The sequence below is a fragment of the Strix uralensis genome, chromosome 23 (genome assembly GCF_047716275.1).
Source record: "Strix uralensis isolate ZFMK-TIS-50842 chromosome 23, bStrUra1, whole genome shotgun sequence".
Taxonomy (NCBI): Eukaryota; Metazoa; Chordata; class Aves; order Strigiformes; family Strigidae; genus Strix; species Strix uralensis.
The window spans coordinates 1,857,002-1,882,554 of NC_133994.1; the positions used below are offsets into that span (position 1 = coordinate 1,857,002).

General features: G+C 42.8%; 3 protein-coding genes across 9 annotated transcripts in view; 2 read left to right on the forward strand and 1 right to left on the reverse strand.

The window, feature by feature from the left end:
* LOC141954047 (transcription factor HES-5-like) overlaps window positions 1-5,998 on the reverse strand; it is a 26,182-nt gene extending 20,184 nt beyond the window's left edge. The window contains exon 1 of one of the 5 annotated variants that reach the window (XM_074893146.1): window positions 5,910-5,998. In XM_074893146.1, the coding sequence (XP_074749247.1) occupies window positions 5,910-5,917 (8 nt within the window). In that variant the 5' untranslated portion in view covers window positions 5,918-5,998. The remainder of the gene's footprint in view (window positions 1-5,909) is intronic. The other 4 variants (XM_074893147.1, XM_074893145.1, XM_074893151.1 and 1 more) reach the window with 4 other exon arrangements.
* LOC141954049 (transcription factor HES-5-like) lies at window positions 2,102-5,077 on the forward strand. The gene is made up of 3 exons (XM_074893156.1): window positions 2,102-3,436; window positions 3,566-3,731; window positions 3,830-5,077. Exons 1-3 carry the CDS (start codon window positions 3,383-3,385, stop codon window positions 4,081-4,083), a joined length of 474 nt encoding a protein of 157 aa, XP_074749257.1. The 5' UTR covers window positions 2,102-3,382; the 3' UTR covers window positions 4,084-5,077.
* PANK4 (pantothenate kinase 4 (inactive)) overlaps window positions 5,794-25,553 on the forward strand; it is a 26,471-nt gene continuing 6,711 nt past the window's right edge. For all 3 annotated transcript variants that reach the window (XM_074893120.1, XM_074893122.1, XM_074893121.1), the window contains exons 1-13: window positions 5,794-6,075; window positions 9,382-9,464; window positions 10,298-10,506; window positions 12,601-12,784; window positions 13,340-13,432; window positions 14,934-15,087; window positions 16,036-16,217; window positions 17,736-17,817; window positions 18,963-19,063; window positions 20,759-20,914; window positions 21,883-21,995; window positions 22,503-22,590; window positions 24,392-24,543. In XM_074893120.1, coding sequence (XP_074749221.1) covers window positions 5,922-6,075; window positions 9,382-9,464; window positions 10,298-10,506; window positions 12,601-12,784; window positions 13,340-13,432; window positions 14,934-15,087; window positions 16,036-16,217; window positions 17,736-17,817; window positions 18,963-19,063; window positions 20,759-20,914; window positions 21,883-21,995; window positions 22,503-22,590; window positions 24,392-24,543 — 1,751 coding nt within the window. In that variant the 5' untranslated portion in view covers window positions 5,794-5,921. The remainder of the gene's footprint in view (window positions 6,076-9,381; window positions 9,465-10,297; window positions 10,507-12,600; window positions 12,785-13,339; window positions 13,433-14,933; window positions 15,088-16,035; window positions 16,218-17,735; window positions 17,818-18,962; window positions 19,064-20,758; window positions 20,915-21,882; window positions 21,996-22,502; window positions 22,591-24,391; window positions 24,544-25,553) is intronic.

Genomic DNA, 25,553 nt, shown 5'->3' on the forward strand with positions numbered 1-25,553 from the left:
GGCTGTTCCTCAACTCAAAGCAATCTATGGCACACAGATCACACACCGTAGCTCAGGGTCAAATGGTGAGCATCGACAGTGGAGACAATTAACATGGGGGTTCTTGCCTTAGGAAAAGCTAGGACTGCTGCCTGGCGTGCAAGGGCTGTACGTTCAGACACTGACAATTGTTTGCACATCTCTGTTTCCCCTTACACTCCTCAGCATCTCTGCCGCGTGACAGTGGAGACACCTCCCTGTTTCCATGTGTGATTTTGCAGCTGCATCTTCATGATGCAACTCATGACTGATGTGATTTACAGAGAAACAAGGCCACTGAGAAAGAAGCCTCTTTGTCCACAGCAGAGCTGTCATCTCTCAAGAGTGGGTGCAGATTTCACACCACCCTCCAAAGAAGGGAATTATTGTGTCACATTGTTTAGTCAACTCCACATGTTTGGCAATTTTGGGGATTTGTTTCTTTTAATCCTTCATTCCAAAACCAGGAAAACCCGTGCTTCTGAGCCTCAGACAATCAATCTTTCACTCTGGCTCTGCAGTGACAGTCAGAAGGGCACAAACTCCTCCCATGGATACGAAGGACAGTGACAAGGATTCGGATCGTAAATGGGTTTCAGCCAGACAATTGTGCTAACAGCTGAATTTTTAAAAAGCCCAAACTGAGCAAACTAGTTACAGACTTTTAACAAAGAGCAACGGGACTTTCTACAGCACAGGATTTTTTTTCCTTACTGAAATCCTTGCAGGATGTGCATATTGCACAAGTTCCATAACAAATAGATTCTAGGGACAGCCTTAGTCTAGACTATTTATTATTCTGAAGCATCAGTTGGGAAATATTGTTGCCATTAAGTTTTCAGGCCTTAATAATCAAACCAGATGGGGGGAAAATATTTTTTTCTCTTTTGTCCATCAACAGTATACAGAGGGTAGGTGAGACAGGCAAGGGGGGAACTGAAGATTTGCTATCTTTTCAAGTGACAGGGAGAGGGGGAGAGAAACTGGGAGTTTGTGAGTGCAGAGGGCTGTTGTTTTGTGTGCTCGCTGCAAGGCAGCATGCCTGGTTCACCATTCACATCAGATGGTGCGAGTCCACAGTTCGGAGGATTTCCCACATTGCCCCATTCACAGTGTTAAACTGTCAACAAAAGAAGTGTGCCTCTGTGGGTCCTGAGAAGAAAGCTCACGCCTGCTGCACCATCTGCCCAGCACTTAAAGGAAGGAATAATGCTTTAATCAGTGGGAGTTGGTTTAGCCCTTTGGAGTCCAGGGGCATTGTGCTGGGGATAGGATGGCATTATTTAAAACCACTCATTTCATATTTCCAGAACTGAAAATTGGGTCAAAGCTGCCCTCCCATTTCCCTGTACCTGCTGCAAACATATTCCTTCCCATGGAGTGCGTGGCAGGACCTGCTGTCCGTTCCATCTCATGCGACCCCCGAGAGAGATGCACAAAGCCCCGTGCTTGACTTCAGGCTCCAATAATGGCACAAATACATGCAGCCAGCGATTGCCTTGGCTGCGAGCAATACTGCTGATTACAAGCTGCCAAAATAGTTCAGGGAACTGATTTTGAATAGGACTCATACTCCCTGTTCAATTATAGGTTTTTGACAACCATCCACAATTAAAATTGTTACACCCTAAATGATCTATCTAAATGTAAAATGTCTTTGGGCTGGGAAGGGAGGAGGGGAGAATGTCTGACCTATGAAAATCACTGCCGTGAGAAGCCAGGAAGTTAAAAGGAGGGTTGTAAGCTTCAGGTTAATAATCAGTTACAGGATCATCCTTCGCAGGATCATATCCTTCTGTGCAACAACCGCACGTGTGCTGGAACACGTTGCTATCTATCTATGTACCCACAGAGACAGGTTTTGGCCCTTATCAAGAGGGATGCTGAGGGCAGGTGAAACAGGCTGACTGCAGCTGACAGTGAAATGAAAGGTTTCCTTTCTGGTTTTGAAAGGCAGACATAGGAAATAGGGTTTTCATGAATCTTGTTGCAGTAAGAAACAGGTATTCAAAAAACTAACATCCCCAACCTGCTAGCCTCTTAGCAACAATCTAGCTTTACTCCCTGTTCTAGCCTCTGACCATGGAACATGCATTAAGGAAAAAGAAAATTATGCCCACGCATGACTCCCCTTAAACCCACAGAGCTCCACATACTGCAGCTGAAACAGATGTACCATAAAGCATAACTGGGAATTTGTCAATATGGGGCCTCACACAAGCCTGACTGACAGATCTTAAATGTGACTAGCTTTGGATTGTGCTTGGGGGGAGAGCAGACCTGAGTAGGCAACCTAGAATAGCCTGAAAAAAAAATATATCTCAAAAAGGCAGCTTTAATCCTGGATCCTATCTGGTCCTTTCCAGTTCATTACCTGTGTTCATTGCAATCCACGTGGCACATACACTGAGAAAGCCCAAGACTGAACAGTCACAGCATATCCTAGCACCTCTATTTACCTTCTGCAAGTGGGATAATACAAACAGAGTAATAGACAAGAATTGACTTTTCACTGCATCTCAGTTGTCTGTAAAGAGAAAATATATTTAGGTGCTTCACGTGAGTCTCAGGACCAAGGGAACAGTGAGGCATTTGCAAAGTGGCATGAAATTAAATAGGACATGTTTGGGAAAGGCATCATAATCGTTACATGTCACGGGCTGCCATAGGAAAGCCCAGATTACCCAAACAAAAGCAAGGAATTGCTCTGAATATCACTTCTAGAGGGACTCTAAATAGAGAGGAAAATATTTCAAGCTAACTGCTTGGCACAAATTGTTTTAAGGGTTCTTCCCTCGATTTTAGTCTCTAGTTGCCTGAAAATTATCTGGTACTGTATTCATCTAAGCACGGTTTAATGTCAATGAAAGGGTTTAGTCCCTCTAATTCTGCATCTTTTCTTTTTCAACCTCTCTTTTGGTCATGGGCACAGAGCATTATCTCTTCCTGGGATCAGTCTTCTGTGCTTAATTTCACCGCAGCCTGGGAAAAGGCAGCACATTGAGATGTTGACGTTCCCAACATCAGGCAGAAGTTTGATTATAATGACGGCAAACGCTTTCCCACGTTCCTACCCCAGCGCCCTAATGTCAAGCCCTATTGTGTCACACACTGCCCAGTCCACCTGCTCCTTTGGGAGCAGGGTATTATCCCCAGGCAATTCACAGTCAATTTGCCATGCTGTAATAGATGCTTTCTCTATTGTCCCGGGGCAGGCATGGATTGGCTATCGACTGTGGGAAACTCAAAGTCGCTTAGGACCCATACATTTGTATGCAGCCACTGCGTATAAATAGAGGAACTCCTGGCTCCCTTCTCCACCTGCTAACCAGCAAGCTCCGAGCTGAAACCAGCACTTGGGATAATGGCACCCAGTGCTCTCTCCCTGGAAATCCTTACGCCCAAAGAGAAGAACAGAGTAAGTATCTGCTGTCCCTGTGACCGCGAGGGCAAAGAGCTGAGAAGGGCCAAAGCCCCTTAGCAGCAGGTTATATAGAGACGGGAAGGGGAAAGCCTCCTAACTGTCCCTTCCCATTTTGTGTTCCAGCTCAGGAAACCCATTGTAGAGAAACTGCGTCGCGATCGGATTAACAGCAGCATCGAGCAGCTGAAACTGCTGCTGGAGAAGGAGTTTCAGAGACACCAGCCCAACTCCAAGCTGGAGAAAGCCGACATCCTAGAGATGACTGTCAGCTACCTGAAATACAGTCGAGGTGAGTACACCCCGATCACACTTGCTGCCCTTACTTTTAGGCAAAACTCCAGCCTGAGTCTCCCTGTGTAACACTTCTCTCCTCTTCTGCCCTTTCAGCTTTTGCAGCATCTGCCAAAAGCCTACAGCAGGATTATTGTGAAGGGTATGCCTGGTGCCTCAAAGAAGCTCTGCAATTTCTGTCTCTCCATTCAGCAAACACAGAAACCCGGATGAAGCTGATCTGTCATTTCCAGAGGTCACAAGCAGTGCCTAAGGACACTGGTTCTTCTTCTGCACCCGCTTCCACCCACCAGCCCCCTGCAAAACAAGCAGCCCTGAAACCCTCCTGCAGCCTCTGGAGGCCTTGGTAGGCCAAGAGTACGCTTACGTGTTCCTGGACATTTGCTCATATTCCAGAGGAGATCGTGACTTGCTATACAAGTCCCCGCACTCCTCTCACGAGTAGGGAAGAATTTTTTCCTTTTGCAGAGCATTACTATGCTTGGATATCTGCTTCCCTTCTTCCAGAAGGACTGAAAAGATCCCACCACGTGGAGTGAAAGTTATTCTAAAAGAATGTGAGATGTAATCCTCCAGCTAGGAGGACTGAGAGGCGATGTTCAGAGAGGAACACCGACTGTTCTTAACCTTAGTGAGGTTGAACGTGTACATCTGTTGAGAAAGCAGTAACTTCTAAGATGTTCAGGCTAGCATTTTCAGAAGTGTCCACTCAGGAGGAGCCCTTTCCTCTGACCTGCCCCGCTTGAGACTCCCAAGTGTCCCAGGCTATCCACACCTGCGCTGCCCGGCTGCAGCTGTAGCCGGAGGGGGGGGGGGCAAGGTGTCTCAAGCAGAGCAGCTAGTCTAACGGGACACATTTGAAAACCTAGCTTTCCTACAGGTGCCATAACGGGTTCTATAATATTTGTAGACTGTACTGAGCATGCTCTGAAAATGGTTAAACCATAACTCAAACTACGTAGAGGAAATTCCTCAGGATGTCTTGCTCACAAAGTCAGAGTACTGTTTGTGAGGTTCAGGATATGTATGCCTTTTATAAAGGCAAAAGCTCATTTTTATATCCTTATAGGAAAGAAAGTTACGGCTGTGTTGTCGATTTTACAAGAAATATTTATGAAAGTCTTTCATTAAAGGCAGGTGTACAAATTATATTTACTCTTTGGTACCCTACCACCAGGGGAGAATGTGAATTCGTTACTGTCCTTGGAGGATGATATGACATGTTATGTGTGAGCTGCACCAATTGTATAACCTGTGCCAGAAATTATCTTGAACTTCAGAAGTTGCAGACACTTTTAACAGTGCAAAAATAAATAAAAATCTAGTTAATAAACCCAGCAAGTTATTCTTTCTTGAGTAGTTCGCATAGCTGATTTCCCTGTGGTCCCTGGGGTTAAAGGACACGAGACAAAGATTTCAGTAAAAGCAAAGATATTCAGAATTGGTATTTAATTGCCTCACCGGTTTTGTGTCCCTTGGGAACCCCTGCAATGCTGTTTTCCACAGCAGAGAATACACAGCTCCGAAATATCAAACCCTAGCCCTCTCAATGCGAGACAAAAATAGAGGCATGCCTAACCACCAAATTCTTTGGAAATTTAGAGCCGAGAGACTTGTCAAGAAAGGTCACAGCAAGGGCGAACTCAGGAGAATTCATGCCTGACTCCCAAACATAGAAAGTACTTTTGATTAATAGATTTAAGTTTGCCAAGGCACTTCACATTATGTCTCATGGATCTTGTGGCATGTACCCGAGTCACAAACCTGAACTGCAGGGAATTAAAATCTAGGTTTTTGTCTCGAGGGGAGACACGTATCGCTGCTCAATACGTCTCTAGATGAGGCACGAGTCAGCACAGCGTTGCCCTTGCTCCTCGCACGGGTAAGAGAGGGGCTGCCTGGGCATCCCGCAGCCCCGAGCACGGCGGCACCGGGCACGGCTCCTCACACCGTCCCTTCGCCCCCCGGGGTCTCGTCTCCCCGCCCGTGAGCTGCTGGGGCTCTTCCCGCCGCATTCGCGGGTGCCCCAGCGCCGGCCCCCCTCGGCGGGTTGTGCCGTGACATCCTCCCCCCATCCCCGGGGGCGGCGGCCTTCGCCCGCAGGCGTGTGCCAGTCCCCGCCTCATTCGCATAATCTATGCGCCGGGCTTGTTAGTATGTAGATGTATGCGCATACATTTGCATACCGATGAGGCCGGGCGACGAGTGGGTCGCGTTCAAAATGGCGGAGCGGGGCGGGCGAGGTAGCGGCGGTCACGGCAGTTTGGACAAGAGCATCACCCTCCCGCCCGACGAAATCTTTCGTAACCTGGAGAACGCCAAGCGCTTCGCCATAGACATCGGTAAACCGGGCGGGAGCCGCGGGGACGGCGGGGAGCGGCGGTGGCGACGGGGTGGGGGGGCGATGGCCGAGGAACGGGCGGCGGCTCTCGGCCGCTGAGGGGACTCGCCGGGCCGGGCGGCGCGCGGGGCACGCTGGGAAATGCAGTCCCCTGAGGCGCCCTGGCCGGCGCGGGCGGCAGGGGGCGCACTACAGCGACCGGCATGCACCGCGGCGGGGGGCGCGGCGCGGGGCATGATGGGACCGGGAGTCCCGCCGCCCGCCGGTGGCGAGGGGGCCGGCGGGCAACGGCACTACAAGGCCCGGCATGCCGCCCGCCGCCGCTAACGGGCCGCGGAGGTAACCGGCTTAGGGGACAGCCCGGGGCTGCCCTTGGCGGCGAGAGGCAACCTGAGGCGGCCGCCCGGAGCGGGCTGGCCTGCCCGAAGGGGAAGGGGGCCTGCGCCCCCCGCCTACCCGCCCTGCGGCGGGGCCTGTGGGCGGCCTCGGGAGAGAGGACGGTGCACCGGCGGCCCTAGGCCCGAGAAGGGAGCAGCGCAGCAGATTCCCGACCCCCCCAGACGACCCTCGTAGCTGGCCGCTGCGGGCGCTCCTCCAGACTCCTGAACCGGGCCTTGAAGGAGAGAGGGCTGGGGAAAGCTGCTGTGCTGCCTGCCCCGGCGAAGCGGGGTGGCTGCAGAGATGAGGGGGTTTGGTGTCGGTCGGGGGCCTGTAACAGCAGCTGGCTGCGCTTGCTTCCTCAGTCACCCCCAGAAACACCCCACGTCCTATGCATGAGCCTGAGAACATGACATTCCTGGGTGTATAACAGCCTGCACCGAGGGACAGCAAGAGCAATGCACATCAGAGTGACACCTGAGCACCACAGCTGGTGTGGGGGGCCATACCAGGACACAGCTGAGCTAAGCCTCTAAACAACAGTTTCACCTGGGCAGGGATTAGCATTAATTCTATGGAGATCTGCAAAACCAAAAATGCCAGTTCACACATTTTCCTTCTGTATTGCAGTTTCTAGGTCAGTCAAACTTTTAGTAAGAAAGCCAGAAGAAAAGTACTCCTCAGCCACAGTACTGTGTGGTACTGGTGCAAGCCTCCCTTAGTCCTCTGGTTAACACTGCTCTGGGTGCTGTACACTTACTGTGTAGTGGGAAGAATATATACACCATAACATACAGTCTTGTCACAAGTCTGCTTAACTCCTTCAGAAGCTACTTGTTTCATGCCTGTTAAAGTAACAGCTGGAATTGGTCCTTTCTGTGGGTCAGAGTGGAATTAGAGTTGTGGGATTAGTTACAAAGCCTAGTTACACATCTCAGCTGGTGTTCTGATGGATTTAAGTCTTTAAAAACTAGGAGAGGAAGGGGAAAATGTATAAAGCGTAGCTTGACATAACCATTTATCTGTTGGTAAATTAATTAGTGAAGTATCATTATCAGTGTGGTACAAACACTATGACAGTCCAACACAAGCTTCACAATTCCTCTACTTAAGAGATTTGGAAGGAAGCTTTTCCTCATAGCACAGAGCTACTGAGTTTAGTTTTTTAGGAAGAGCTAAGAAAAACCTCACTTTTAAGCAACAAGCTAGCAGAAGAGTTTGGATTCTGTTTACCATAAACTTTAAAGCATTGGGTAGTACACTGAAATAAGATCTGAGGTCAGGAAAGCTTTATTGCTTTTGTTACTATAAGCATTGGTCAGCAATCACTCTAACATAACCTCACTTAAATTTTGCTGGAGAAAGCCACCAATTTTTCTCCTACAGGTTGCAAAAATTTTCCTGTTTATTTGAGCACTATGGAAGAGATGAGACTACTGTTATGAAAGCAAGGCTATAAGCACTAGCTGATTATTTTTCACCTGCACACGCTGCATTTCTTGATGACATTAAGGCAGCAGAATGTAGTGCCACTGAATTCAGCCATTTCCATCATTGATAGGTTTTTATTTACCATTAGGACTTTAATTTTAACCCAGTAGTTGGTCGTAATTACTCCCTGTCTTGCACGCAGTATGTTCTACGAGATGCATGGTAAACTTGCTGAAAGGGGTAACATGCCAGATCTTTGGCAAGAGGCAAGTAGCACATGCAGACTTAAATTCAGCTACACCTTAGGCCTGTAGCACTGAGATAGACTGCCTGACATGCCTTGTGCTCACGTTCTGAGAGCGTGGATGCAAAGTTAGAAGTGTCTTTCTGTAGAGATAAGGGTGGTTTACCCCTGCAGCCCAGGGTACTTTTTATGCAGAGTTAAAATTCAGGGTTTTTCCTCCAGCAGCCAAAGCAGCTTAGAGGTTTACAAAGCAAACCAAATACCTTAATCAGATCCTGATACTCAGGAGTGGTTGAAGAAGCATTTTTCTTTCTGAAGGGGAAAAAAAAATATTAAAAGCTTGTTTTAACAAAGATAAGCTGGCATTGACAGCCTCCTATTTTCAAGCTGAAATATCTATTTGATTAAGGCGCCAAGAGGTATCAAGCACCAGCAGGTACTGCTTTGTCCTAAGGAAAATCAGTTAGTCAAGTTATTCAGTCTAACTTCATAAATTCACTTTTGCAGGTCAGATGCAGAGACAGCACAGGTAGGGCAAGTGGTTAAGTTCCATTTCAAGGTGCGAGTTGGAAGTTGTATTGTCTTGATGTAAGCAGGCTTAAGGCCTGAAGAGGGTGATGAGGCTGGTCTGCTCAGACTTGCATGTTGGTAATACCACTAACTGGTGTGCTTGAGTAGCATCATTCTAAGTGTTCTTTACCCCAAAGCCAATAATAATCTTGCACGATAGTTATTCAGTACATAGAGTCATCATCTAACCAGCTGTGAATTCATAGCTTGTCCTTGGAAGCAAGTTAAGAATATCTACTTAAGTGTTCTGATGAAGCGCTTCTTGGTTGTGCGTATGACATGCGTTGCTCAGCTGTGGCAAACCTCCTTATAAAATCCTCTTGTAAGCAGCAGATTTGGGGTTTATGAAGAGTTTTCAAACAAGATAAATGATACATGCACTAGCCTAGCCAATTAAATACTTCCACTTATTTCTGCTTATCTTCAGTCATCCCCACATCAGCTGGGCCTAAGCTGAGCTTGCAGAGCTTTTCCCATAAGCAGTGCATTTGGGGTTAACCATGCCAAATCTAGACAAGGGTTCTTCGGCTCACTGCTTTATGCATTTAGCTTAATTATATCTGGCTTTAGCTGAGGAGATCTTTAAAACCGGGAACCCTTAGGTAAAGCATACATAAACATAAGTTATATTGTTTGCTCTAAGGTGGGGCATTAGTCATAACTTGTCATTTTTTTTATTAACAGGTGGTTCATTAACCAAATTGGCCTATTATTCAACTGTGCAGCATAAAGTGGCAAGAGTGAGATCCTTTGATCATTCTGGAAAGGTGAGAATTGTATCAGCTGCATCCAATTGACTCCTAAGAGTGAAGCACCAGACTGGCTTCTCATAGCAGAATAGAAATTTCATCTGAAACCCACCTAGTAACTTGTTCTATATAAAACTTTATCTAGCACTTTCTTATAGTTTGACCTTCTGTAACATCTGTTACTCTGAAGTTGTCACAGCCAAAATGTTTATTTTAAAAACGCATTCTAGTATGTACTGACACAGCCATCCCTAAGCATTTATGCTGCAGCTCAGATGAGTGTGTGGCTCCTGTTAATAACCCTTTGCTATACTCCAGGGGAAATTAGCTGTTAGCATGGGTTCAGCAATTATTTTTGCTTTGCAAGCTTAGTATAGCCAAAGATCTAAATTCATGTGAAGATACATCATATATGCTCTCTTTACTGAGAGACTGCTTGCAGGGCTTGAGTTGTGCAGCCCATGCCTAGGCAAACTCAGTTACATTCTTTGCCTCCTTGGAAGTGCTTGTATTGCCAGTTAGTGTTTAAAATAGTTATTTTTCTAGACAGTATGGTACTTCTGCAAAAAAACCCATACTCCCATGCAAACATAACTTTTTTCACACAGAGATATTTCATGCATGTCTAATGCATGGGAAAATTGATTATATTCTCAGTTTGAGGAGAATTAAGATCTGTTGAAACTATATTCTTCTTTGAAAGGAGCTTGGGATGTTATGTTTTTAATAGCATTAACACAGTTTCAAGGCAAAGGAAGCACAGGTATTGATGTTCAGTAGTTCAGCATTTAACCCTGTTTCTCAAGGAAGGATTTTGAATGATCTATAAGGAATTCTTTTCTCTTTTAAAGGACATAGAAAATGAACCTTTATATGAAATATCTGTTCAGGAGGAGATTACAGCTCGACTTCACTTCATTAAATTTGAAAACACTTATATTGAAACCTGCCTCGATTTCATCAAAGACCATCTTGTCAATACAGAGACAAAAGTCATCAAAGCTACAGGTGGTGGTGCCTATAAATTCAAAGATCTTATTGAGAAGAAATTGGGGTTGAAGTAAGTGGAACTGTTTAAACTTACAGGAGTATATTTCTTCTTTGATGAGATTTTAGTAGGCTAACTTGCTGCTTTGCCCATCTGCTCTCAAAACCCACTCGCACTGCAGGAGCGAAGCGGTAGGATGGGTGTGTGCATCTTAGCCAGACCAGGCTGAACTGACTCGTTAGTGAACATCAGCTGCAAAAAAAAAACTGTCTCCTTAACTGACGTGGTAGCAGGGCAGGAGTAGAGCCAGGCAGGAACACAGGGCTCAGGACAAAGACAGTAAAAAGAGGAAAGCAGGGCTTTTTTCTTTAAAGGATCTAAGTTGCATCTACTCCATTTTTAAGTTAAATTAGTCTCCATCATGATTATGATAATGGTTTTACTATTCACTGCCCAGCTAGCAGCATTGCAGTGATGGTATCCTAGCTATCAGGAGCATGCTTTAGACACACTGTTGAACTCTGCTGGAGTAGAGCTCCAAATACACAAAACCTACAACAGTGTATAAAATGAAACAAAATTTGAAATAAAGTAGTTAATAAATTCGTTACTAACAAGAATTTTAATTGGGAATCTTTGATCAGTTACTGTGATGAGGTGTGTTTAAGGGTGTCAGTCTTCCTACTTCAAGTTTAAGGATGAAATCCACAAGACAGATTTATTATTACAAACCAAATACTGCTGGCAAACACCTTTTTTTTCTCCTGGCTGTACCTAACCTCTGTAGTTGCCTAGATTCTCAAGTTAGAGTTCCAAAAGCTTCTAACATTTTTCTGTGTATGCTCAGGAGTGTGTAATTAATACAATATATTAACTTACTGTATGGCCCCTGCCTAAACTTCATGCAGAAGCATAGGCTTGCAGGAGACTAAAGGGCAGTCTCATGAATTTACAGCCTTATAAATTTACCATTTAAACATCTTTATCAAACACCATGTGCTAAAAAGCTGCTGTAAGTATAGATAAAAGTATCATTCATGTACACCAACATAAAACATTACTTGGTGTTACTGGGGAGAGCTTCAAAGCACCTCTCACACAGTGATTTTACATAGTTATTCTTCAACTTCTGAGGTACTGTGTTCATCTTCTTTTTACTACTTTTTCAAATTACTTTCTTCTTCTGATAGGTAGGATTCTGTTAACTTTTTTTCAAACCAGCCTATGTCAGTACCTTATTGGCTGTTACTAAGTAGCAATTAATCAAGGCAATGAAGCAATCCCCCCCTTTTCTCATGTGCTGCACCTGGTTTTTGTTTCTTTGTTTTTTATTTTGTCATGACATGCTTAATTGGTCCACAGGCCCAAAAAGCAGCACCTTCTCCATCCTGACAAACATAAAGCATTCTCTATTAATGGAGTTGTATACTTGTGCTTTGTTTATGTGTTTTCAATAAGGCTTATGATACTTCATGTAAGAAATTTACCATAAATCAGCAACAATACATAAGATACAGTGTTTACAAGAGTCAGTAAGTGTTAGCTGACTCAACTACATCATTCATCTTACCTAAATTACATATCGTGTTCCCAGACTCCATGCCTAGGATATGTACTGTGAATCCTATTATGGAGAAGTTTTTTTTTCCTGTGTTTGGTAATCCCTGTAGTAGGCTCTTTGCAATCACTTTAATCTGTCATAAACAAGTGGTGAATTGTTGAAGGGACCTTTTTACCTTTATTGAGAAGGAAGGGGAAGAGCAATGGAAAATTATTCCATGATAGGAAATTGTTTTGTTAGCTTAATTTCCAGATGACTTTCCTGACCTGCTTTATTGCAGGGGTGCACGTATACTTGTGCTGGCACGAGGGCACTAAAGAGGCAGTTTAAACAAGCAAACAGGGGAGCAGGTTTATTTTTAATGACAGCATGGTTAATGGAACTACAGCCTAACTTCAGACTGTGTGTTCTGGCATGGAAGATCAGCATCAGAACATATGCGGATGTAGGTTTCATGTTTTAAGAGATCTGGACTTTTGCCATGTGGTGTGGGTTACTATCTCCTGTTTGTGAAGTCTTTAAAAACTACTGTTCTAAAAGATATTTGCTTATCACTAGGACTGTGAAATTCATGTAAGGGTTTTTTTTCTCCCCCTTCTCCTCAGAGTAGATAAAGAAGATGTAATGACCTGCCTAATTAAAGGATGCAACTTTGTGCTAAGGAACATACCCCATGAAGTTTTTGCATACCAGAAAGATTCAGATACAGAATTTCGATTTCAGACAAACCACCCAAATATTTTCCCTTATTTACTGGTGAATATTGGCTCTGGGGTTTCTATAGTGAAGGTGAGTGGTTGCTAAAATGTTTTATTGCTGAATTTAATAAAGGTGATCTGAAACATCTTGCTGTTTCAGATTTGTAGTTGTTTATTCTTGGATAATACAAAGTTTAGAAAGAAAATCATGATTACTTTTTAAAATTTCCACTTCTTACAGAGTTATGAATGCTTTTCCATTCACTACCATAGTTTTTTTTTTAACCACATTTAATTTGGTGTTTAGAGAAGTTGTTACATTAACTAATGAGGACAAAGGCTGTCAGATCAGAGTGATTTTTAGTATTTGTTTGCTTATTTTGGTACACTGTTGAGGGGACCAAACTTTATGTCTATATTTAGGACTACTGGCAAGAATTAAATACAAAGATTTCAGAAACTGCTTGTGGTATAAATATGTGGAACATGCACCTCTGGAGAAGTTCTCACCTGATACTTACACAATTAAATAGTTCCATCTACACTAATTCTACTGTTCAAAAAACCCTGCACGCTCTCATACCTAACTGTGTATTTATAGTTATCATGGGAATTTCTAGACAAATCTGCCTTGTTTTATTGACAGGTAGAAACAGAAGACAAATTTGAATGGATTGGAGGGAGCTCAATTGGAGGTGGAACCTTCTGGGGTCTTGGAGCACTGCTCACAAAAACAAAGGTATCGAAGTGTCAGTTTTAAGGGGCATGGGATTAAATGAGGTGCTAAGAAGGAGCTGGAAACGTTGGAATGCCAGACTCTGAATGGGGAGGAACAATTATTTGAAGTAATGTTTGTATGGGAAACCAGAAGTCCAACATTAGTGTACTAGAAGATGAAAAAAATTATGTCGCTTGGGAGGGGTTTACCTTTTATTCAAAGAATTGCTGCCCTTGTGCAGAAACAGAACAGGCAGTTTTGCAATGCTCAGGACAGTTTTAGTACTCTCCATTAGGTGCTTGTGGTCCTAGACTGTTAGATGAGGCTGAGTCCTTATGTTCATATTTTTGGTGCTTCTGATGCATAAAAGGAAGCTTTAAATGCAAAAGGATACTAGTAAAATGTAGGGACAGAAATCTAAGATGCTCATCAGTGGCAAAATAGAAATCCCGCTTGGGACTCGAGGAGTTTGTCAACAAGGACAAATAATGTCTATAATGCAGAGAACAGCCTCCTCAAAGTGGCCTGTTAATTTTCTGTACTTATGTTCAACGTGAAATGCTTGCCTAGTTCCTGCAGTGCTATCTGCAGAAGCAAAGCAGAGAGCACCCGATTACTGCAAAATGTCTGGGAATAGAGAAGAGAAATTCTAACTCTTTGTTTCACATTACAGTTTCAGGGGTTCATCACTTAAATCCCAGGTTGGTGATACGCCAGAATAAGGCCTGATTTAGTACTGCTCTGCCTAACTCAGCTCTTAAATCATGCTGGTTTTTCCTGTCTCAAAGATCCGTGTGACTTAAATAGGTGTTCCTAGATGTCAGTGGTGTAGAAAAAGCTAGAGTTACATATACACCAAAGAAGAAAATGTCAAAGGGGAGACCCATACTTGGAATATTTTGCTTGATGCTTTTAAGAAAGAAATCTTAGAACATGATAGTGTCTGCTTTTAATTGTCTCTGATTTTTTAGAAGAAGAAGTTAGGGTTAACAGACTTATAAATTAAGTATTGTGATAGTGCAGATTGTGTGCAAGTTTAATTTCAGGGGCATTAATGCATTTCTGCAACAGTAAGGGCAGACTTAGTCTTTTGGGTTTTAACCATTTTTTTCTTAGGCTTCAAGAAGACATAAATCTGTTTGCTCTTAGTTACTGTGTTTCTGACTTCATTCCAAGATAAGAAATGCATGAGGCTTCTGACTATTTTGTATATGCTGATCCATCTCTAGTTTTCAGGGGAAATTCAACAAATTATTTGCAGATAATGGCAGATAACTGAAGAGGACAGTTGTGCTTTTCATCATTAAAGGAGCTCCACTTAAGATCAGTCTGTCTGATAACATACTGAGTCTGGATAAGTCCTTGTCATTAGAAATAACGTATTTCTTGCTGACAGGGTTGATTCTAAGAGAAGCCAAAACCCCTGGTTTTGGTCAATAAAGATGCTGCAGAACTCTGGGTTTATGGGTAGGGTTCTCTGGCTGGCCAGGAAAGCTGGAGTAACTCTGCTTCTCCTCCTCAGAAATTTGATGAATTACTGCAACTGGCTTCAAAGGGCCAGCACACAAATGTAGACATGCTGGTGAAAGATGTGTATGGAGGCGCCTACCAGACCCTGGGGCTAAGTGGAAATCTGATAGCTAGCAGCTTCGGGAAGTCTACGACAGCAGATAAAGGTATTGGTGTATAAAAGATCTACCCAAGATTTGCTAAACAGTTAAGACTTTATATTGCCTGTCAGCTTGGATTTGCTGCTTCTGCTAGCTTCCTGTGAACACTTACATGGATGGAAAAATCGTTGCCAGCTTCACCGGCATAAACACATCTTGCCTTACCCATTTCCCTGTGTTCCATGCGCTGGGCTGAGAGGCAGCTGCTCGAGCTGCTCCAGTTATTTGGAGCTGTTGTTTGAAACTAAAGAGGAGTAGAAATGCGACCAGCTCCTCCGGCCCTTGGGCAGCTGATGTTTATAATGATCTAACAAGTAGAGCTGCGAAATAACCACCAGTCCTTTTCATGATCTTGCCTGCATGTGTTTCGCCTGTACAGTATTTTATTGATTAAAAATATTACATAGCACTGCTTTACAAGCAGGCATGCAGATTTTCAGTTTGGGATTAAGTCTAGGCAAATGACAAAAATAGGTGTCAAGTTAGCCCAATGTTAATTCATTCCTGTGGGAAATGTATGTGGCTTTCTTGGTCTAGAAAAGGACCCGTGGCAGTGATTTACTGTAATTTGCAATTTTATTTGCAGTATTATAATGAAATGCTTGCAGAGCATCTCAGGTCAAGATGGATGGATGAACCATCATCTGTGGTTCCTAGAGAGAAGAAATGGAGTTCTTGCCATTTGCTGTTGGCCTTTCAAGCAGGTTTCTTTCAAGCAATATTTCAGAGGCTTAGTGGTTTTTTTGTGATATCTTCAGTCAAATACACACCCCTTGTTGTTTGAAGTACCTTTTTATAAAAGATTTTTGGTGGGGGGAACACCTTCTACGCACATAGAGACTGGTCAAACTCCTTTTTTTTTTTCCCCTCCAGCTGTAGGCTGTTAGAAAAATACATTCCTTTTGAGCATTATTCAGCTGTTTTTAATTTGGTTTACTATTTCTTTCCTTTAAGAATTTTCCAAAGAAGATATGGCAAAAAGTTTACTACATATGATCAGCAATGACATTGGTCAACTCGCCTGCCTCTATGCCAAACTCCATAACTTAGATAAAATATATTTTGGAGGATTCTTTATTCGGGGTCACCCTGTTACTATGCGTACAATAACCTACAGTATCAACTTCTTCTCCAAGGTAATGAAAACAGATTTTCCTAATAGCACAGTCATGTATTTAGTTATCTTCCTAGGTTGTTGGGAGACTTTAATGAATGAATTTGCACATGAAGTAAGCTTAGAGGACTGTTGTTTAGGTAGGTAAGGCAGGGCTATAAAGATCTATTGTGGGAGGGATAAAATCAATGTGAAATGCCTGGGAGTTCTGTCTGGCCTCTCTTTCCCTCTCCCTCCCTCTCTCTGTTATTATTTTTTGATTGACAGTCTGTCTTGTAGCTGCCAAGTAATGAGTTTTCCCTATTTTCTTAGATAGCTGCCATTGTTATTCAATTCCTCTTGCTGACTTGCATCTATTTCTTTTCACCCCCTAGGCTGTGCAATGTGGGATTGTTCTGCTGAGATAGTTAGCAGTTAGTATTGGGGGGGGTGGGTGGTGTTTGTTGTTCAAAGAAAAAAAACCCAAAAAACAACCGAGCTGTAGTTCTTTGCAGGTTTTGAAGCTGTGGAAAATACTGAAGATTTTTCACTAGAAAAACAGTCAAGTCCAAAAGCTCACTTAATGGTTGTTACAGGTAGATTAATTCCTGCACTTTTGCAATTTTATAGAATAGATGACACTTTTTTTTTTTTCCTCATCTGAGTGCTTCAGGCAAGAGACTCCTGTATGCTGCTTTTTCCCCCCCCCTTTATTTCACCATTGCGGTCCCTTTCTGTAAAACTTTGTTGGGTTTTACGAAAACTAAAACCAAAACTTCCACTAAAACAAAACCGCAGCTTGAGATTCTTGCAAGAATAGCTTGATTCAAACCCAGATCTCACCGTGGACTGTAGATCTTTCACTGTAGCTTATCTCAGCATTAACTGTTCTTCTCCTCTTACCCATTTTCCGTTAGAGAAGGCAGTGCCTCACCCAGGCGTGCCTGGGGAAGCTGATGGTCCCTGCTGCTGGGCTGGAAGGTGTTCTTATTCTCCCTAGCATTCGTGTATTACATTAACAATTAAACTCATTTGATGGGGGAAATGCTTGCCTATGGCTAATATCCAGCGTGTCTGTATGTTGTTGAACGTTGAATAGCGGTGTAATGAAACAAAAATAATGAGCAGTGTCTGGAATATGTCGGATGCACAGTGACACGCACCTACCCTGATGACCTAGAAATCAGATGACCGAATATTTCCAGCCTGCTCAAGCAAGAGGAGTTGAATATTCATGGAATGATGCAGTGGTCTTTTCTAGTGAAGGCGCTGGCTTCCTTCTGCTTCTGTGGTTGTGCAGCCTTAGAATACACACCACTTCTGCATGTATTTTTTTTCCCAGCTGTTTAATAATTGTGGAATGATGTATGTAAGCAGTTTCTCCTGAAGCTGTGTTTCAGAAGCACGGTTAAATAAAGTTACTGAATGTGTTAGAATGTAGCACAAATGAATATTACCATCTTCTAGTTGTTTCTATTAAATTTAAGTGTAAAACTAGTGACAAAGAAGTACATATTAGCCATCAGGGACCATCCAATTGCAATGTTTCATATTGTGGCAGGGAGAGGTTCAGGCATTGTTCCTGAGACATGAAGGCTACCTGGGAGCCATTGGGGCATTTTTAAAAGGAGCTGAACAAGACAGTAAGTACAGCACTGCTATGTTCTGTATATGCTGTGTTCTGAAATGTCAGTGTAATGTCCAAGTTTCTCTTAAGAGGCTGCATGTAAGTTGTTGCCTAAATGAATACATCTGGCACTAACACACACAGATGCTGGGCTATGGTTTTATATATTCTGGCAGGGACATCCTAACGTCTCACTGGTTTTCCTGCTCACCTGTGAGAAGCCAGTGGGATTTGGCTGTTCTCTTTTCTGTGTTTCTGCAAAGAGCAGTCCTAACTCTAAATCAAATTGGGGAAACGTGGTTTCTGAGAACTTCCCCCTCTTTAAGAGGCCAGCTTCTGCATTCAGTTAACGTACTGAAGAAGACCAGCATCTCAAAACTGTGTTCGTTTGAGAGTGAAAAGCCTCACCGACATTTATAAAGGATGAGACACTTCTGTCCAACATTGGGTATAGGGCGCTTTGGTTGAATTCTGCCATTTTTCTTTTCTTTTTTTTGTTGTTGATGTACTAGCAAGCCAGTCAGTATAGTAGTTATAGTGGAACAGATAGTGAGCTTGATAATGGTTCTTAGTTTTAATAAATATCAACTATACCTCAGAATAATGGATGTGGAATTATTTTCTTACCCATTTTATAGCTATGGGCAAGGAACCAGCTACTAAGAAATTAAAGATGTTGCTTCTGCAGCATGTACTGTACATCTGAACGTGATTAAATAAAAAAAATTTCTAGAAGTAACTTTAGTGTTTATATGAAACTTGCATTGTGCTTTGAGAGTTTTGTAATTGTATTTGGTTAGTAATCAATCTAGATTTAGAAATAAGCAAATACCTCTCAGATCAGTGATAGTGTGTGGAAGGCATGCTGGTTATAGTCCTTAATGGCAAGGGAAGGGGGTTAAAGAAAAGAGTGATTTTAGAACTTTAATTGCTTTACATCTCATTCAGGTTGAAGCTCTTTAGAGCTTGGTAACTCACTGAGTGGTGAAACATTTCTTTTGGGGGTTAGAGGAAAGAATTATGTTTACTTATAAAGGCAAGGGAAGATGGCTTTTGTAGTGGAGCAGCTTCTCTGAAGGGATGCTAACTCTAGACTCACTCATGGGAGTATTTTCAGTTTTATTTTCAGATTATGTGTCTCTCTGTCTTTCTCTTTTCTAGATCCAAATCAGTATAGCTGGGGAGAGAATTATGCTGGGAGTTCTGGTCTTATGAGCACATCACCTGACGTTTACCCCATGCAGAGAACAAGGAGTGGTACAGTATGTGGTTGTCCTTTCTAGAACTAAGGGCCTTCTCTTAGTAATGGTGATTTGAAAATAGATGATTATTCTCCAGCTAGTTGCTTCTTGCCCCTGGGACTCCTGCTTACCAAAAAATACGGTGTCTTGTGTCATGTGTGATGTTGTCTTGTGTCTTGTGTGGTGGTTTGATGTAACGTCTCATAAAAAGAGATTGTGGCTGCTACTGTGTCTTGTTCTCCCTCACCAAAGCATGGGGGGGAACGTTCATCTCTTACCCTCTCTCTGAAGTAGCTGGATTTTGCTACAGGTGAAATACCGTGCTTCAGAATTTTGAATCTGACGTTCCACTGTCTTTAAGAAGTGTTTATTTACTTCCTATGAGAAGAGACATATATAATTGGACAGAAGAGCATGAGCCCAGGCATCTCTTAAATACACTGACAATACAGTAATTCCGATTTCACAGTGAAACTGGCATACAGTAAGCAATCAGAAAATACATTAAGGTTCTTAAAATACTCTAATACTGCATCTACTGAAGTGCTTTTGAAAAGAAGCTCGAATAGTGGCGCTCGTCGTGTTTTACTGTCTTTCACTGGTGCGCATGTCAGTGTTTTTCATGTCACCTTTTTTTTGAATTTCCTCCATCACTGATTTATCTCCTCCCAGTTTTCAGGAATTAGTCTGTATTTGCTGTAGGGTGCGGGGGCGGGGAGAGCAGGTCTTGGCTTTGCTTAGTTCTTTTCTGTTGGTTGCTCTGCTTTTTTAGGCCTCAAGACGAGGCGCAAAACTCTTACTGAATGGTTTCCCAGACCAAGCCTTAATATAAGCCCACTATGAGCTGCAGGTGATGGATTTTGTGGGATGTGCTTATATGTAAAAAACATATGTAATTTTAAACTCTGCCATAACTGAAATTACTGTAATGAAATCGTGGATTAGAAGTGTGACCACAAAAATGATGACATGATCCTTCTTAATCGTAAAATATATGACTGATTTTAAAAAGTATTTATTCAGCAGTGAAATTAATACTGAAGACAGTTGTTCTATAGCAGCTACTTTGGTTTATGTCCACAAACTCTTGTTACATTGTGGGCTCTAATCTTTACTTAGTCTGAACATTTCTAGGCCATGCTGTGTTCACAAATTCAATGCAATTAGATAGTTGCATAAAATAAAGATAAACGTGCACTTTTTTTTTTTTAGACGCAAGAAGTAAGGCCAGCTGTACGTACAGAGCTGTGTAATTATACCTATTTCACATGAATTTAATCTCTAGCCTCAGAAATTCGATCCCAAGCATTGTTTTCAGAAGGTGTAAGGAAGAGTTTTGTATCAGGATTGTAACAGGAGGTTGTAAAGCAGCACAGCTTTTACAAATAAGCCTGTGCTCAGCTCTTTGTGCTCCTGTCTCTGAACCTGATAGCCCAGCAGATTTGACAGTACTGGGGAGGTAGGGAAGGAAAATAATAAAATAGAGAGCCTACAGTAAATTTTCAACATGAGACTTGATAATCTCTAAGGGTGGGCATGGATAAATAATCCATGCAGGGGAGCGGTGTATTTATGATGACATGTACTCTACTATAGGTGTCTGCAAATGTGTCAGTCTTAACTGTGGAGGGACTTCTGTAGCCCTTGGACTAGTTTAATTTGTTATGAATCAATTTCTGAGTAAGTTCTGATAAATCTCTGTCATTTTTCACCTAGTTTGACATGCTTGAAATGGATAGGTTGGAGAGACCGCTTGTTAACCTGCCACTGCTGAAAGACCCATCAACCTATATTCCAGACACCGTTGACCTCACAGATGATGCCATGGCCAGAAAATACTGGCTCACCTGCTTTGAGGAGGCACTGGACGGGGTAAATGTCACAAAACAGTCCTATGTGTGAATGATGCAAATATTTAGCAAATAAATCTGCTGTGGGCCAACATAGTTACCCTTCAAAATACACCTGCGGGTCAAGCCTATTGTAAGTACAGTTCCTCCTTCCCCTGTTACCAGAGGCGTCTGACTTTGTCCCAGGCTCCTAAGTTAGCACGTGATACCTTCAAAGGCAGAAGTATTCTTCTCCTGTGGTGTTTTTTTTTTTTTTTTTTAAGTTGTTTTCAAAGCATATTCTCTCTTAAATGGCACTGACCCCCACTTTATGCAGAGCTGGCAAGCAGGGGGGTTATACAATCAAAGGCCAAAAAGGCAAAGCCCAAAGATACTTGCACTGTTGTTAGTCCTGGGAGCAGTCCTATGGACCTACAGCCACTTCTGCATTCAAAGAGCCTGGTTTAATCAGACAGGAGTTATTTTTTCTGCACTGTGAAACTGATTCAGCCGTGTATGTGGGTACTTAAGAGCTGTGTATACTTAGTAAGCAAATCCAAATCAGAAGCATCATGAGTATATGTCAGGAGGAAAAGGGCTGGGAAAAACACAGGGTGACACATTGACTTGACCTTACTGTAGTAAAGGAAAAAAGAACTCAAGGGGTTGATGTGGACTGCGGAATTTCTGCCTGTTTCTTGTTTTTTTTGTGTGTGTGTGTTTGTTACTTTTTCCCCCTCCTATAAGTTGTTAGAGCTTGTGTTTAATTTCTGAAAGTACAGTCTTGAAAATAAACTTTCAATCTTTTGGGAAGAAAGAAGGTATTTAAAATTATTCTTTGGTGGCTGGAGTAAAGGAAAGCTGGGGGATGCTGCGTGGGAGGGACTAGATATATGCAGGCACTGAACAGTATAGCAGATGGAGGGGTTAGTTTCCAGACTGAACTTCAGATCAGTTCCATGGAAGAATAATTCATTTGGTAACTTCAGTCGTGCCTCATTTGTCTACCAGGTGGCAAAGCGTGCTGCAGCCAGTCAGCCAGACTCTATTGACGCGCTGCAGAGGGCCGAAAAGTTCCGACAGAAATACTGGAATAAGCTCCAGACGCTCAGGCAACAGCCTTTGTAAGTGTCTTTTCCCTTTTTCAGCACTTGCTGCTCCTGTTGAGCAGAGCAAATGAAAAGCTAACTAAAAACTAACGAAAAGCTAGATAGAGGCTCGTTAGGTTATGAAGCAGAGCAAACTGAAAGCCGAGTAGGCTGAAGGCTGTAGCAAGGTGATGTGTCAAACGGCAAGTCTTCTGCACAGAACTTTTGGATCTCAGATACCGGAATTATATCAGCAGAAAATTTATGATTCAAAATGGTAGCATGGTAATTCAAGGATCCAGCTCTGCTCTGAATGTTTTCCCTCTCTGTATTTAAATAATTATTTATTTAAATTATTTAATTATTTAAATATTTAAATAAATACAGCAGAGTTACCACTTAGAGACAGTCTTTAGCGCATGTGGCACGTAAAGACTTTTAACTTGTGTGACCTGCTATGACTTATGGAGGAGACAGAGGAAAAAATAACTTTTTCTGTTTCAAGGAGTTGATCTCTTTTTCCCCCCTTCTCCCTTTTTAAAGTGCGTATGGTACCTTAACAGTTAGAAGTCTTTTGGATACAAGGGAACACTGTTTAAATGAGTTCAATTTTCCGGATCCCTATTCCAAGGTAAGTTCTTGCTTTACAGGGTGGACAACATGTAAGTTCAAGACGCTTTTTCCGTACTCTGAAAGTTTGTATAAGTAACGGCTTGTAGGGGAGGGATTAGTAACTGGCTGCCTTGCAGGAGTATTAACCAGCTGGTGGTTGTTGCCGGGGTGAAATGGCCGCGGGTGAGGGGATGGGAGCCGTTGGCCTCTAACCCGCTCGTGGCGAGGGTAACGCTAAGCGAGGGGTTGCTGGCTGCAGTTGTGTGGGACTGGGGGAAGCGGCGCTGCCCGTCCTGTTCCGAGGAGCGCGCGGTGGCTGTCGGCTCTGACTCGCTCCCTGGGCGAGGAGGCGCTTCCGTCCCCTCAGACCTGGGGCAGCTGCACGTCGGAGCCGGCGCTTCTGACCGTGGGGCACCTCACGAGTCACCTCAGAAGTTCAGTTTTGAGCACAGTCAGTTTGTTTCCCTTTATCCTGAGGCTGCCACTGCACTCCGGCAGACTTCAGGGATTTTTCTCCTCATTCTCATAATTCTCTTCGTGGTGTGGAAGACATTCTCAAATGTAAAGCTATCTGTAGCTCTGTAAGTACTTTCCAATAAATACATTAATTGCAGGCAGTTGTAAGAGTCACCTGCATTGTTACCTTGTTAACAACCTCAACAGCTCCGTGCAAAGAAAAGGAAGAGGAGGGGGTGTGTTCATAAACTGCTACTCATCCTTCCCCACCTCATCCCGTCCAAAAAAGGCCTGAAAAAACCCAAAACCCTTCACACATTCCCTTGCTAGCTGAGGCAGTCGGTCCTTCAACCAAACTGTGCTGCTGTCCTGCATATTGTCTCTGGATTAATTTACCGCTGTGCTGTAAAAGGGGTCTGGATTACTTTTGTAATTTGAGGTACTCAGCAGAGTTGGGTTGCCGTATATACAAATCCATAACCTCTAGCTCTGAAAAATAGTTGTGGCCATTATGTAGCTGTTTAATCTTTGTATTTTATTCTGTAACATAATACATGTGAAGTCAGTATTTCTCAAAAAATAACTTTCAGTAGGTCTGATCCTCACCGCTTGTCTGTGTGGACATGTAAACAGTAACAGTGCCAGCGGCTGGTTAGAGGCTTTTTTCTGACTGTTGATGTATTTCTGCAAAATACGCAGAAGGTTCTCCCTAGCTGTATTGTCAGATGTTACATTCACTCTAAGAAAGAGGTAAAAAATACGTGAGGTGGCTTTTACTTATGTTTGCTTTTTGGTAATTCAGACGAGATACTGCCAAGAAAAGATCTTGATTTAAAGATGGTACCCAGTATTGTTTTTAAATTTTTTAAGATAACTAGCTATGTAACACTGATCTCACTGGAGGTAGAAGCACAGAAAAAAATTCAAGAGCTTCTAAGCATCTGGGATGATGAAACTCTTGATGCCAAAAATCAAAAAAAATCTCCAGTTTTTGTAAGACTGCTAGTGGTAAGCCTTCTGATGGTAATTACCCGGGTTTGATGGATTGTGTTACTACTAAAGGGTTTTTTGTGTGTCTGTTCTCCCTTTTCCCAATCTGCTCAAGATCTGTTGCACCTCTGGCTTATTAAGAAAAGCAATTCTTGGGCTACAGATCATGTCCTAGCACTAGTGAAGCTTTTTATTAGAATCCCAGGAAACTTTTTTCTTGTTGATACTAATCATGCTGATAACAGTAACTTGTTGGTCCATTAGAGGCCATGAACGTAGAGGAGAATGCTTGAACGTGGTCTTGGGACTGAGACAACCAGTGATGGGTAAGAAATTTTTGTCTATAAATCCAATGTTTCATGTCTTTCTTACAGGTAAAGCAGAAAGAAAATGGCATAGCCTTAAAATGTTTTCAAAGCGTAATCGAATCTTTGGATTCATTAGGCTGGGAGGAGAGGCAGTTTGCTCTGGTGAAAGGACTTCTTGCGGGGAATGTCTTTGACTGGGGAGCAAAAGCAGTCTCAGAGTAGGTGTTAAATATTTTAAAAGCACCCTTTTAAGATACAGAATATCCAATTGTTCTTTTTTTTTTTTTTTTTAAAAAATAATAAAGTGCACCAATCTAACTTTAATTGTAGTTTGTATTTCGCCTTACTCAAATGTTGGTTGTTTCTTTATGAGCATTGTTGTGGTGCGGGAGAGTTTCCATTTCCACCCTTCAGATCTGGCAGAATGTTTGAATTAAGTGATGGAGCATTTACTAGTCCAGCCTGGCTGCCTCTTGTAGCACTGTTACCATGTGGTACTGCCTTCCTAGGACAGAAAATACACTATTTCCCTGCACCCTCCAGCTGTCCTGCTGTCACAGTGTATAGTCAGCGGGCTGTACGCTAGGGTGGGTAGTCTCTTTTGATGACTAAATACTAATTCTTTTTGATCACCATACATTTCTGTCACTATTTGGAGAACGTTTTTCCTTATGTCCTGTCAGCAGCCAGGAATTCGTTTAAGCATATTAATGCCAACAGTCTTGAAATATTTTTGATTTTTCAATTCTAGAGCGCTTTTTTTTGTGGGACTGATAATACAGGTCCAAGAGCATGAGAGAGGACTGTACAGCTGACATTCAGCACTTCCTTTCCCTTTCTGCATCTTTGAGGAGTTTTCCCTCTGATTAAATCAAGAAAAGTCCATTAAAATTAAGGTGATTTAGGGCTACATGGGCGTTCTTAGTCTTGTGTTACTTCCGATGTTGCCCACAACCAGAAACTTGAGCTGACGCCAGTTGGAGCAGTTAATCTACTCGCCACTGGTGTTAGTGTCGCTCTCATTCTCCTTAAGGAAGGAACTAAGAGATAGAGACCAAGTTAAATGTCACTTAGTACTAGATTTAAGGAACTTCAGGAGACCTGCCTGGCAAGCACTGCCCATGTGATGTAATATTTTAACTGGCAGCGTAGACTCGAGCCACCTTGTTACATAAATCCTCCTCACCACCTGCATCTTTGGGGCTGCTTTACTATCCATATAGCCACT